This window comes from Lagopus leucura, unplaced genomic scaffold, assembly GCF_019238085.1.
Source record: "Lagopus leucura isolate 7727_CA_CO unplaced genomic scaffold, USGS_WTPT01 Super-Scaffold_100028, whole genome shotgun sequence".
NCBI classification, from domain to species: Eukaryota; Metazoa; Chordata; class Aves; order Galliformes; family Phasianidae; genus Lagopus; species Lagopus leucura.
In genome coordinates, this window is record NW_024962279.1 from 1,636,139 (window position 1) to 1,649,274 (window position 13,136).

At 46.0% G+C, this 13,136-nt stretch overlaps 1 protein-coding gene across 2 annotated transcripts in view; it reads right to left on the bottom strand.

Moving 5' to 3' along the window:
• CADPS (calcium dependent secretion activator) overlaps nucleotides 1-13,136 on the bottom strand; it is a 173,426-nt gene that overhangs the window by 140,100 nt on the left and 20,190 nt on the right. For both annotated transcript variants that reach the window (XM_042880802.1, XM_042880801.1), the window contains exons 2-3: nucleotides 5,261-5,374; nucleotides 2,502-2,834 (exon numbers count right to left, since the gene is read on the bottom strand). In XM_042880802.1, coding sequence (XP_042736736.1) covers nucleotides 2,502-2,834; nucleotides 5,261-5,374 — 447 coding nt within the window. The remainder of the gene's footprint in view (nucleotides 1-2,501; nucleotides 2,835-5,260; nucleotides 5,375-13,136) is intronic.

The window sequence follows — 13,136 nt, forward strand, 5'->3', positions numbered from 1 at the left end:
GAAACAGGTGACGGGAGTTTCAATTAGGTTATTAAGAAAAAGATTTAACTTCCAATTAACTCAGATGAAACAAATCATACTTCAGTAATTTAACTCAGTACCCAACCATTTTACCCAGCCCAAGTCAGGGAAGCAAAATAATTGGACTGACTGAAATAAATCAGGACTGAAATAAAACACTCAATGAAAGCAGTGACCATTTTCAGGTGTGAGGGGCCACGAAGCTCTGAGCTGCAGCTCCTGCTGTATGTGCAGGCTGAGAGCTGCACAGGGAGCTCACTGCTGATCTGCAGCACAGGCTGACAGACTGGGAGAGTGCTTGCAAAAAAGCACTTGTCAGGCAAATACGTTAAATGAGAATTGATGAAAATTCAAAGTTGGGGAGGGGAGACAGAAAAGCTGGAAGGAAATCATGCAGGAGCATCGCCCAGCCCTGCCATGGCCACAGCACATCTGAAAGTACAGAACCTGCACCCATTCCCCCATACACAGCTGCACTCGGGGTCTTCCACCAGCCATAGGTAATTCAGGAAATCTATTCCATGACCAACATAAGCATTTAATCCTAAGAGATGAAGAGGAAAAGGGGCAGCACAAACCACTGCTCAGTGCACATCAGTCACTGTGCCCAGCAGCTCTGCTGCAGAAAATACTCCAGACGAGTGATCTGCAGTTTTGGCTTGTGCTGGGAGCTGCCCATGGAGCCTTATCCAACAAAACACCTTCAGGTTGCTAAGTTCTAATTATATCTCCTGCAACAGACTAACTAGGTAGGAGTGGACATCCACAGCAATTTTGGTGCTCCAAGGCAGGACCAAAGTGCTCAGCTCATCCTTGCTATGCAGGTAGTAAGAAATGAGCAAATCTCATGCTAATACTCACTTCCAGCAGAAATTATGTCATTCTCTGGAAGCTCAAATTACAGGTTTGCCACCCCTGTATATCAGACAGAGACTCTTGGCTTCCAGAATACAGCTACAGCCTGCAACAGGAAATGGGTTGCTGCATACAAGAAGGCAATCTGCAGGGAGCAGCCAGCACAAATTGCCATTGGGTTCAAGGTGCCAGCCAGAGAGGCTCTCAAAAGCAGAGATCATCTACAGAGTAGTGCAGCAGAGATCAAATACTGCTTTCTGCATCCCTGGGAACCACAAAGCAAGAGAGTAAGATTACATGTTTACGCAAAGCCATCCAAGATCCCGAGCTGTGTGCAGGTCAGGGAGGGTGGGAGACAGAGGGCTTGAGTGAGTACAGGTTAGGAAAAAACAACTGCAAAACTGACTCAGCTCTCAACCCACCACTGACAACATCGTGGTTTTGATTTTACAGAAGTTCTCCATCAGGGGATAGAAGCACAAAATCTAGTTTGTAAACGTAATTTATGAGGACTGATGCAGTCCTTGCTACTGCCTTTGCTGCGAACAAGCCTCAGTCAAGCACATTTATGCTCTCCCCACTCTGCCATAAAGGACTGAGATGAAGAACAAATGCGAGATAATTAAGCTCCTTACAGGATAAAAAAATACATCCAAAATAATTTCGCATGTCTTGAACAAAGTTGGAAATGTCTAGACACAAGACAGAATTGGTCTCAAATGTATTTATTCCAATTAGAAGCTGATCCCCATAATTACAGGTTTTACTCCTCCTCCGAAAACTGTCCCTAGCATTACCACACCCTTCCTGTGACTGCCATTCTTTACCCTGCTGAGATATCAATACCCAATGGAAGAACCACAATCTGGGGCCAGATGCGAGCAGCTCTGCAGCACCCAGCCCAGCATCCCTGGGGAACCAGATCTCACTGAGGGGGAAAAAAGAGACATGGGAAAGGTTTGCATCCATCTAGGAACTTGCTGCAACCAGAGCAGCCCCAAGGCAGTGGAGATTTGGGATGTTCCCTGCTTTGGGAAGCAACAGCCATGGGAAATGAGGCTCTGGTCTGCAGGCACACAGCCCTGCCCTGCAATCTACTGCTTCCCCTCTCCCCTAAACAAGGGAGTTTGCATAAGATGTTCACCCTCAGGGTAGTTGAGCTTCCAACACTAATAAGGTTATTGCAGGCTGCAATAAAGTGCTTCTGTCATTTAGATGGGTGATGTGACAGCATAAAGGCAAGCAAGTCACAGCAAAACAGCCCTCTTGGGCCCCATCAAAGACCTGCTCAACCAGACACAGAGCTCAGGAATGAAATTTTCCCATCTCAGCAATTCTGTGGGGTTTCAGGAAAGAAAACTTTTATAAAGACTATCTAAAATACCCACAGAAACCTCTAAGAAACCAACTAAGAGGAAAAAACACACACAAGAGAAGGAGGCCTGCTTGGACTGCCAGAACAGAACTGGCAGTGCACAAACCCCACCGCGAACCAAAATGCTTTTGCTTTTGGAAGTTCTCTTATTTCGTCAGACTCAGAGTCTCCAGTTTATAACGGTGGCATTTCCATCACCAATCACTTCCCCATGAACCCATTTCACCCCGCACTAGGAGGAGGACCTTACCTGACAAGCATTGTACAGCAGCTGATGCTCAAACTTCTTGATCCCCAAAATGTTCTGGAACATCTCGTAGAGCTGCTCCTTGCTGAGGATGAGCTCGGAGGCAGCGCTCGCCGTCATCCTGGCCTGCTGCTTGCGGGGATCCTCCTCACCGCGGTAAATGGCATCAAACTTTGCCATCCAGGAGCTCAGGACCGTCTCCTTGCTGAGGCCATCAATTTCAGGCAGGCTGCGCACCCTCTTCTCAATGTGCTTCTTGAAGACCTCTCGGGAGTCATTGGCTGAGCACCCTCCGCTCTGCACCATCCTTGCAACGCGATCGCTTTTCAAAAACACCTGTGAGGAAAGTGTGAGTTCAATGGTGCTGGTTAAAAACAATCCCCCCCTCGCTCCTGAAGGACCGCAAATAGCATTTCACTGCCAGGAAAAGCGCTAACTCATCACCAGCGTGCTTTCCAACTTCCCACTCAACAACCACATGCTGCCAGACTGACAGAGGCTGCATCTGTATGATGTTAATGTAATCAGGTAAAGCTCCTGCTTTGTGTCTGCTAGAATGGAAACACTGCGATTGCAATGTAGGTCTTCAGGCCACGCCACGCTTTGCCTGAAAAGTAAATGCCATTCAGGAAAGAAAGATTATATTTTACTCTATCAAATGTTTTAATAAGAAAGCTATTGCATAACTATGTACACCCAGCCAAATTCTGCCTTGCTAGCAGGAGTCCAGTCATCCTACTTCAGATCAACAGCATTGCATGGATCCATGTAGCCACGCATGGGGAAACCAGACTTACACCAAGCTACTAAACCAGACCAGATCATTGCAGGCCACCCTGCGAGGTGCAGGACATTGGCAGCAGGAGGGAGAAGACAGCTGATGAAGGTGTTCTTACCACTGCAAGAACAGAGGGCCCAGATGTAACAAGGCCCAGCACAGCAGGAGATTCCACAGGAGCCATAGAGAGCCAAGGGGTGAGAGGGTGACAGGGGAATGGTGTGCTAGCTCTCCCCCCTCCAAGCCCTGAAGGCAGAAGGGCGGTCAATGCCTAGTGAGAAGTGCTGTTTTATTAATGATGCTGAGAACTGACAAATGTGGCAGGTTGGGAAGAAGGTGTGCCAGCACAGGAGTGTATCTGTCAGCTTTCAATAATTAAAAGGCTCACGGATGACTTGAAGACATGGTAGATTTTTGTATTGCTCAGCAACATGGTACTCTATGTTCCCAGATGCTCAGTAACACAGGTGTCCATCAGGAATGGAAGTGGGTCTTCCTCCAGGACCAGCCCACTTCTGAGAGCCTGTGCAGCAACAATACCAGCACGCCCTTCTTATCTTTACAGTTTGAACACTGGTGATAACACCCTGGGTGTGCACAGGAGCTTTCAGGTTAGATAACAGGTGAGAGCTATCAGAATCTAAGCTCCCAGCACAGCCTGCAGCTGAGAAATTGCTCAGCTTGCTGACTTAGGAAACGGCAGGAGGTCACAGCCAATACCACTGCTGCACACAGCCTCGTCTTGCAACACTGGAACCAAGCCTGGAAAGTTGCTCTAAAGGACAAACAGGGATGCATCACGCTTTTTGTGGCCTGAGTTATGTAGGGCAATTCTAGTGAAGCATCCAGTTGAACTGCAAACATATAGCTGTTGTATGGAAGTTTGATTACTTGATGTAATTATACAGCACAGGACTCTGGAGCTGGTCAGGAGATGCTTTCAGACAGAGTCACCAGTGAAACAGGAATGCATTTTGTCTGTTTATAAGCAGTTCCATTTTCCTGCCCAATAATCTCCTCTAAACAAATTATGCTGCTCTTACATCCTAAAATGCAGCTCACGCCATCTTGAAAACTTTCTCTAAGAGCATCTGTTCAGCAAAGCTGTGATAAACTGAGGATCCCTTGACAATTTCTTTCCTGATAAGAGATGTAAATTACTCTCAGCTTCCTTCCTGTATGGAGAATGACGGAGAAGTAACTATTAGGCCAGTTTAATAGATTTAGTCCAGGGATAATTTGTGCTTTCCTATCACAGAAGCAGCTGCTGTCAATTTTTTTTTTTATAGAGTTAAAATTCTCTTCAGTTTCAGTATCTGATTTTGGTCCTCTCAGATTCCACTTCCACAGAAATATTTTATGTAGGCAATTCAAAATCCTCACCTTTTATGACAGTACAGCTCTAGGGAAAAGACAAACGGTTTGCAGAAAGGCTAGAAAAAAAAAAAACAACAAGCAATCCTCCTCATACAAATCACAAGCTCTGATTTCCTGCAAAAACAGAACCTCTTTCCTTCTGAGAAAAGATTTTTAAAAAGGCTGCACGTAAAGAAGTGAAAAAAGGAAGGCACACAATCATTCCTTGGCACAATTATGAGAGATGCTCCACGTTCTTTAGAGCCATCTAGTTTTGGTGATGTACACCTCCCCCACTCCTTTGCTTTAGAGTGCTCGTGTTTTAAAACAGGCTGGTTAGAAGATCAGGAAGATCTCTCTCAATGCAAAGGAAGAATGAGCTGCCCCACAATCCACTTATGGGATATGCCATGGGGCATGGGAGAGCCACTGCTGAGTTACGGACAACACATCTGCACACCCTGAGCTTCACAAATCTTGCAATGTGTTAGAAAAGGAAAAACTCAACAGAGCACCAAAAAAAGGGCAAGTGCAAAGTACAAAGAGTCCATTCGCTCAAAATTTGACCCTGTCCATAAAAAAGGTGAGAACAGTGATTCATATGAGCAATGAAATCACCTTTGCTTACCTCATAGTAGCTCTGGACAGCATTTATAAATGCTTCATCTGCCACAATCTGGGTTTCTCCATTGAGAAAGGCCTGGAAACGATCTTTGATTGTCTGGAGCTGCTGCTTACTAATCTGAAAAACACACCAAAAGGACAACATCAGTCAAGAAAGGTTCATACAGGAGGAAAAAAAACCCACACATATTCTCCTACAGTATCTCTGCAAGGTGCTTATGACATGCATTTTTGCTCCCCTTTGGGGCCAGCAGCGGAATGAGAATGACGAGTCAGCCGTCTGTCCGTAGACGCTTACTCTTTATTCTGTTCATTTAAGAATCACAAGCACCTAAAATTACCCCGAACATCATTTCTAAACAACTCCACCACCACAAAACGCACCTTTACTGCTTTTAATACAACAGACTCTTATCGCTTTAGGACACCAAAGTCAAAAGTAGACTGTTTTGTGTATGGCTGGCAGACACAGTATTTCTCTCCCCATTTAGCCTCGCTTTGCTTTCCAGAAGACAAGGAATCTTTTTCATTTATGTATTTAGGCTTGTTGGCTTCTATTGGTTTCTCACAGATGAAACCTCAGTCAGGACCAGTGGTGAAAGAATTTGATGCCATTTAATGCGAATTCAAGGGCAAACCTGTTCACCTGATCAAAACAAAGACTTTGCTGTCCCTTCACTGCTCAAAACAGTTTCTGCCCAGCAGGCAACCGGTACAACTTACAAGACAACTCTAATTTTGGCACAGTGACATCAACAGAAGGTTCACAGGGCATTATTTCAGCCTTGTAAGATAACACACCATTATTTTGCCAATTTATCTGTCAATTTAAAAATGGATACAGCTCAAAAAAAAAACCAAACCAAAACACCACCACCTTTTCAGCTCATTGCACAGCGTTACAGCAGGTACATAAATAATGTACCAGCAATGGCAGTAAAACACTTTAAGATGTGGGTAACGCTCATCTGAAGGGCTGCAGGATTTCAGCGTTGTTGTGTCTGGTTTGCTATGCACCTACTTCAGGTTTGAGGATAAGAATTAATTTAGACAAAAGAGAAGGAACAAAACAACATGTATACATGACAACTTCAAACTGAAAGGGAAAAGAGAGCAGTAGAAATTAGGATAATTATTTACTAATGACCAGAAGGTCTAGGAAAGGGTAAGAGGAGCATTTTTTCTTGCTCGTATGCCAGCAGAAGGAGAGAGCCCATTAGAATGGATGAAAGAAATAAAAGTAATGGCTCTAAAGGTCTAAATGGCTTCGAATAAAGCATCAAAAACTACAGAGATCCAAATGACTAGAGTATAATGAAGCCTGGTAAACACGGCTAGAGATAAAAAGCAGGAGAGGGACCACTTGGAAAATGTGGCGATAAATATCAGCACGTCTGGATGATGCACCATGCGTGGTGTTTAGGGACTGCGGTAACGAACACCACAAATACTGGCAATTAATTCTGCAACACCGTGCTGAGGAGGGTTAGTGAGCATTGGCAATTTAATGTGATAATCTGGTATTAGTTTATCTTGGTGCTTATGGAGAGGTGTTCATCAAAGCTACATAGAGCAAGTCTGGCTATCTCCGCTTCAGAAAGCATGCAACAGCCTTTGCTACCAGTGTGGGTGCCAGGAAGAATGGTCATTCTCACTCCCAAAACAGCAGTCTAAGAAGCACCCGGACTTCACAGAGTCTGACACACACAACAAGGCTCAGCATCACCAGGGGTGGAACAAGAACCATCCCTGTAAACTGACCCACCTCAGCTTGGCCATTCTGAAACGAGCCCTGCAGAAAAGCACTGCCAAGCTCCTGCTCGTGAGGTTGGGAGGATTCAGTTTTTGGATAGAAGAGTCCACCTGCCTTGTCAGACACCTAAAACCCTTCACAGCATTTGCTAATAGCACTACAGACAGCACGAACCCTTGGGCAGTACCCACAGCATCAGATGTAAAACAGGATCCAGACTTATCTGAGCTGACGGAATGTCCTGATGGAATTGGAAAGAAAACTGGGTCAGCAACAAGACGAGACAGAGACAATGCAGTGATAAGTGGGAGATACCTGTGGGAAGGTGCTAGGTCTGTTTTTATTAAGCATTTAATTATCTGGAAGAGAAGAAAATCAGGACGTTAATTAAATGTATTGACGATATTGCATTAGCAACCATTGTGAATGTCAAGCAGGAACGGCGACAGAATAAAAGCTTTAAGAAACCAAGAAAAGAAATAGGAAAACTGCAGGCAACATTGAAATCAGTGTGGCAAGGCACAAGACAAACTAGGAGCACAGACCTCCTGAGCTAAGAGGCTTTTCATTATGGATTGTATCAATGTGCATGATGTTTTTATTATTTTTCCCAGGTTATTTCTTAGTACAATCTCCACAAGTCTTTGCTTGTTCAATTCCTGTAATACTACCTAGCAGCAATACTTTCTGCTCCTTCCTCAATATTAAACGGGCTACCTTCAAAACAAATGATGCTTCTTGAAATACACAGAAGATCCCAACACTCATCTGGCACACGAGCTCCCGGGGGCTGTGGAAATGAATCACCAGGTTTTTCTCTACTGGAGTGTCAGTTGCCTCCTCCTCACCCCAAGCTCTAGACACATTTTCAAAACAACAGCAAGGGAGAGCCTCTCTGACACAGTACACGTGCACCATGGACCAGCCCATGGCTAACCGGACCCTCGTTCTTCCACCAGGCTGTGAAACAGCACAGCTGTATTGATCCATGTCCATATTACTGTTACAGAGGTTATCTAGAAAGTCAGTTTGAGCCAGAATTAATTGCTTTTATATTAAACTTAGTTTCAGCAGTACGCTCTGTTGTAAACATGAAGATGAAAAGAGCCGGGAGCAAACAGGACTGCTGTGGTTCTAACGACCTTCCCTTCATTTTCCAGCCCTTCCTGCTTTTCCCACTACCACTTGCAAGGCCCAGCAGCCTTTACACAAGAAACAACAGCCACTTCTGCATTTGACAGAAACTGCACGATGCCCTGCTTGCACATACTGGACCCAAGTAAATGCCCCAAGTCACCATCACAGCCTGTTTGTACAGTGAAGCATTTCACAGCCTTTATCTGCAGCACATGTTTATCTGGCAGCCAAAATACAAACGTGCATGTTAAAGTGGTAATTAATTGACCCAGGGATGGTGAACTACTGGCGCTGGTACCAGGCAGGGCACCCTTAGCACTCGGCATCAGCAGGCAACTGCAGGGCATTTTGGCAAACACTTGGCAGAGAAGTTCCCTGTCGCAGAACACATTCTTGGGAAGAGTTCACCAGCAGCTGGATCACCTGGGCATCCAAATGCTTCCTGCCTTCTTGGTCTGACATTCAAGAAACTGTGTGCCCAGAACAACCTGCTGACCTCAGAAATGGGGCAGAACAAAGTCTGTTACGCGCCATCTCCCTGCCACGGTCCTAAGCAAATCATGGAACATCAGCAAAACAAGATGAGGCTCATCCAACAAGGACTTCAACTAGCCTCTGACAAACCAGCAGTCGATGCTTTTACACAGAGGGATATCAGAGCCAGGAGCCCGGAAGCCCCTCGCGCTGCAGGCACCGTGTCAGCATCAGCACCACCTGTGTCTGGCAAGAAGCAGCTCAGCGGAAGACCGCAGGGAATTCCCAGAGGGAGCATCTTTCTTTTGTCTCAGAGCGATCAGCTTGCAGCACACAACCGGGAGCAGATAAAGCTCTATTTCCTTAGGACACCTGCTGTTCCAGTACCACCGCAAGGAGGAATATTTAACTGCTCAGCAGGCTGTTGTTCCGAGCTTGGTTTTGTAACATCTAATAAATATTTTACTGCTCCTCAGCACCAGGTAATTTAGGAGGAAGCTAAAGCAAGCTTTTGAATGAGCATCCCTCGCCGTCAGCGCTTCCACAGTCAGAGAGTTGGCCATGGCTTGAACTATGTAAAAGGAAGGGATGTGACAGGGGTCAGAGCAGCTGAGCACTGGTGCTGGCAGGCACAGAGCCCAGGGGAAAGCCATAAGGGGGGCAAACTACTCCTGGCCCAAAGGAGCTAGAGCAGCTGCTTCAGGGAAGATGCTCAGGAACACACACGCCACTGCTTTTTTTTAATCACGTTTGTATGCAGCACTAAATCTCTGACCACCTCTACTGATACATCACCTCTAGCTCTGCACCTGCACCACAGTCCCAGCCACGGGCACAACCCTACAAACCCAGCCAGCAGGCTGTCCTTCAGCTGGGAACTGCAGCACATTTCCCCTGTGCTGGTGCTGCTCTCTTTGATAGGAGAGGGGCCCCACGGGGTGGTTTATGTCCCCAGCACTTGTCTTTTTAATTGCCATCTCTCCCAGGCAGATATGGCTGCTTTGCAGACTGCTGAATGTCACTGGCTTGTTGCTATCAATGTAAGCAAGCAGTATTAACTGTGCATCTCAGCGAAGTCCTCCCAGCTGCCTAACAGCATATTTTCTGGTTGTTTCAGAGAAGTTTAATATTTGTTAGCAGAGAGCTCCTTGTGCTTTGGCTCCTGACAACCGCAATGCATCCTTACAGGCACAACAGGCAGGCACGTGCCCTTCCCTCCCTGTGCCTACGCTCACAGACAGGAGCCCTTCACTGATTCACCGACTCTGACATCGCTGCTCCCAGGGGACACACACATGGCACATCCCTTACTCCAGGACGAGTGCTTGGAGCCCGCTGTGGAGCAGGGTGCTGCCAGAGGGAATGCATTGCCTGCTCCTCTCAGCTCCCAGCGATGCTGCTCGTTGCAGAAAACGCTCTTCTGCAGGGACATAAATGCTCCTCTTTTCTGTTCTCTCAATGCCATTTCTTTTCTGATTCATCATGCCACTCTTTAGACACATATGAATGACATTAAACATAATTATGGTTGCTCCCACTTTCTGAAATGCAATGATGTGTGCTTTTGTAAGAGCAAAGCAAAGTCAGGGTTTGGGGCTTGCCATGATCACCTTCCCCAACATCTTCCATCTGCACCCTGCTGCTGCATGGGAAATCTGGATGGGGACACCAGAAGATGCCTACTGTCCTTACCACTTACTTGTCTCTAACAGGTGTATCCATCCAGCTCTGCATCTCCCATTGTAAACAGTTCCTTTTTTTCACTCAGATCAAACACTTCCCCAAAGAGGAAGGCACTGGTAGATCCCAGGCACAACCTAAGGACCGCTAATTATCCAGAACATTTAAGTTCATTTAAGTGCCCAGGAAGAGGGTGAAGGACAGGGTGGGAACACAGGTTGGCTGTGCTGGCTTGTGCCTCAGAGAGCAGCTCCCAGGTAAGTCCTTGTTCTCCAACTGCCCTACTGTTCACTTCTTTTGTGCCTCATCTCCTGTCTTAGAAAGGAGAACAGCAGCACTTTGCTTCTCTTCAGAAACAGCTAAATGAATGAGAAAACAGAGAACCTCTCACAGACAGGAATGGTGGGCTGTGGGAGAAGAAAGCAAGCTACTTTTTAGAGGGATGCTTTCAAATCACCATTTGAACTATTTTCATCTCAATGTTCCCACTCCAGGCAGACCTTACATACTGCAGAACTAATTGTCCTTGCTGGTTAACGTATACAGCAGCTCACACTGATTTGAAAGTGTTAATGTGATCCAAAGATCTTGGACTGACACTTCAGATCTGCAAACAACAAACAGTCCTGTCTCTGAACAAAAAGGTACCTGTGTCCACCATCACTGGAGTTATTTTCGTGCTTTTTTCATCATTAAGCTCTGACTTTCTCCTCCATTTCACAGGCTATTTTAAGAACACTTCTTACTGAGCAGAGGAGACGGACAAATGAATGGAGACCAAAGGACTCCTGCTGTGTCCCAGCCTCTGTGAAAAGTGCCATTTTCAGCCTGGCAAAGTTAGCAGGGGAGGTAATACCTTTGATACTACTGAACAATACAGCAAGAACTGGCAAGAAGCTTCCAGGCACACAGGGCTGAAGTGCTGAGCCCTGCTCGCACCCACACACTGCTCTTCTCCAAGAAAAACTGTCATCCTCCCAGAAGAGAGGGCTGCCATCTAAAGCAGTTTGAGATGGGCCTAGGGAGGTGGAAGGGGAAGCACAGGCAAGTCAAAGCAATGGGTCATGCCCAAAGGCAGCCAGTTTTCAAAGCACCCCAGCAAGAGATCTAACCTATTACACACCAGGGCTGTGGCTAAGAACAACTGGTCACGCTTGAATTTTTCCCTTCTTCTGTGCATGTACTATGACTTCCAGGAAACAAACTCTAAGAAAGAAAACATTCTCAGTTTTAAGAAAATCTAAGAGCCAAACATATCTGTGATCCAGTAGAAAAGATCAGTTGTCTCCTTCAGACAGCACTTGAAAAAGGTTCAATCAATCACTCAAGCCAGAACAGAACTCATTTCTAGATGAAAAACAAGAGAAAAGGTGTGAAACTTCAGCGTACCTCCTCCTCCTCCTCACATTTCCTGCTGAAGTGAGTAATCTCAGATTTTACAAGGGTACGTTGCTTGGTGCTGGAAAAAAAAAGTTTGGTAGAAGGTAGTTTGGTCCTAGCAGCAAACTGCTGTTAGAAAACAGAGCGTTGCATTTGCATCCCCGTTGCTGCGCAGAGACACGAGGGGTGGGAACTGGCATTGGCTGGTATGCACGTAGATCGTTGAGAAAGGCATCAGGATACATTATTCACAGTAATAATGATTTCCACTGGAAAGGTCTATTATTACAATTGTTCTTACCTACTTTAAGGCAATATACTGTTAAAGTTATCCAAGTTTTCCAAGCCCCTGTATTCAACCGGAATATTACAGGAGGCTGAAAATGAAAGAAGCAAACCTGGTGACTTTTCTCAGGCATCCCAGAGATGGGGTGAGAGCCCCATGGGGATACACCTCCAGGTCCAGTTTACCTCAAACAAGTTCCCAGACTTCCAAGCTCAGAGTCCTTTCGCCCAGCAGGGGAGGCTGGAGGAAGCACTGCCCATTTCTCCATTTTGTGCTGTAAATAAAAATGAAATGCAGCCATGGCAAATTGTGTTCACCACGGCGCACATGAAGCACGTGTGCAGTGCATGCAGGTCCTGCACTGGCGCCTCCAAAGAGGGCAATTAGCTGCCTGCATGAAATTAGGCGTGCAGCTTGATAACGGTCTTTGAGATAAGAGAAAGGCTATCTGCTGGCTGGCTTTGCAGCAAGTGGTCTGAGCTTTGATACAACCTTCAGGAGCATCTGGTAAGGACAGGTGGGATATCACAGCTTCCTGGGAGAATATCCCTCTTCCTTTGGTGCCTCTGGCAGGCATGCTAGTTTCCTTTCGCCTTTCACCTCCTGCACAGTTTAATTAAAGCCAAATAACACCCCTCAATGCTGCTTTCCATGTTCCAGAACCCTTTAGAAGTCAAAGAAGATAAATTGGGCCTGCAGTGATCAGGTTCCCCAGTGTCCATCCCAAACTTTTCTGGGCAAATGTGAGATACCAGTTTTCTAACAAATCTAGCAAAAAGCAAGTTCGATATAATTATTACACATTAAACACCTAAAGTCTGGCAGTTTTCAACCATCAGTTGTATGTGACCCTGCATAAAGATCCTTTACAAAAACACAGCTACATGTGAAAGACTTTCTCAGTTACAGAGTGAGAGCTGTTTTAAGGAATCCTCTGCAATGGAGTATAATGAGGGCTGTCCCTAAAAGAGAAGGGAGTCATTCTTCTTCTTTAGGCCTGAGGCAGGGTAATTTTAAGGGCTTTAAGTTCCAGTCACTTCTCCTAGGAGGGTCACTGTTCCCTGCTATCACTGTGCTGCTGATGGAAAAGCCCCGAAGGAGTGATGGGAGCGGGCAGTGGGCAGAGCCACATCCTGCAGGGCAGGAGGAAGAAGTGCCTCTCGTTGCATC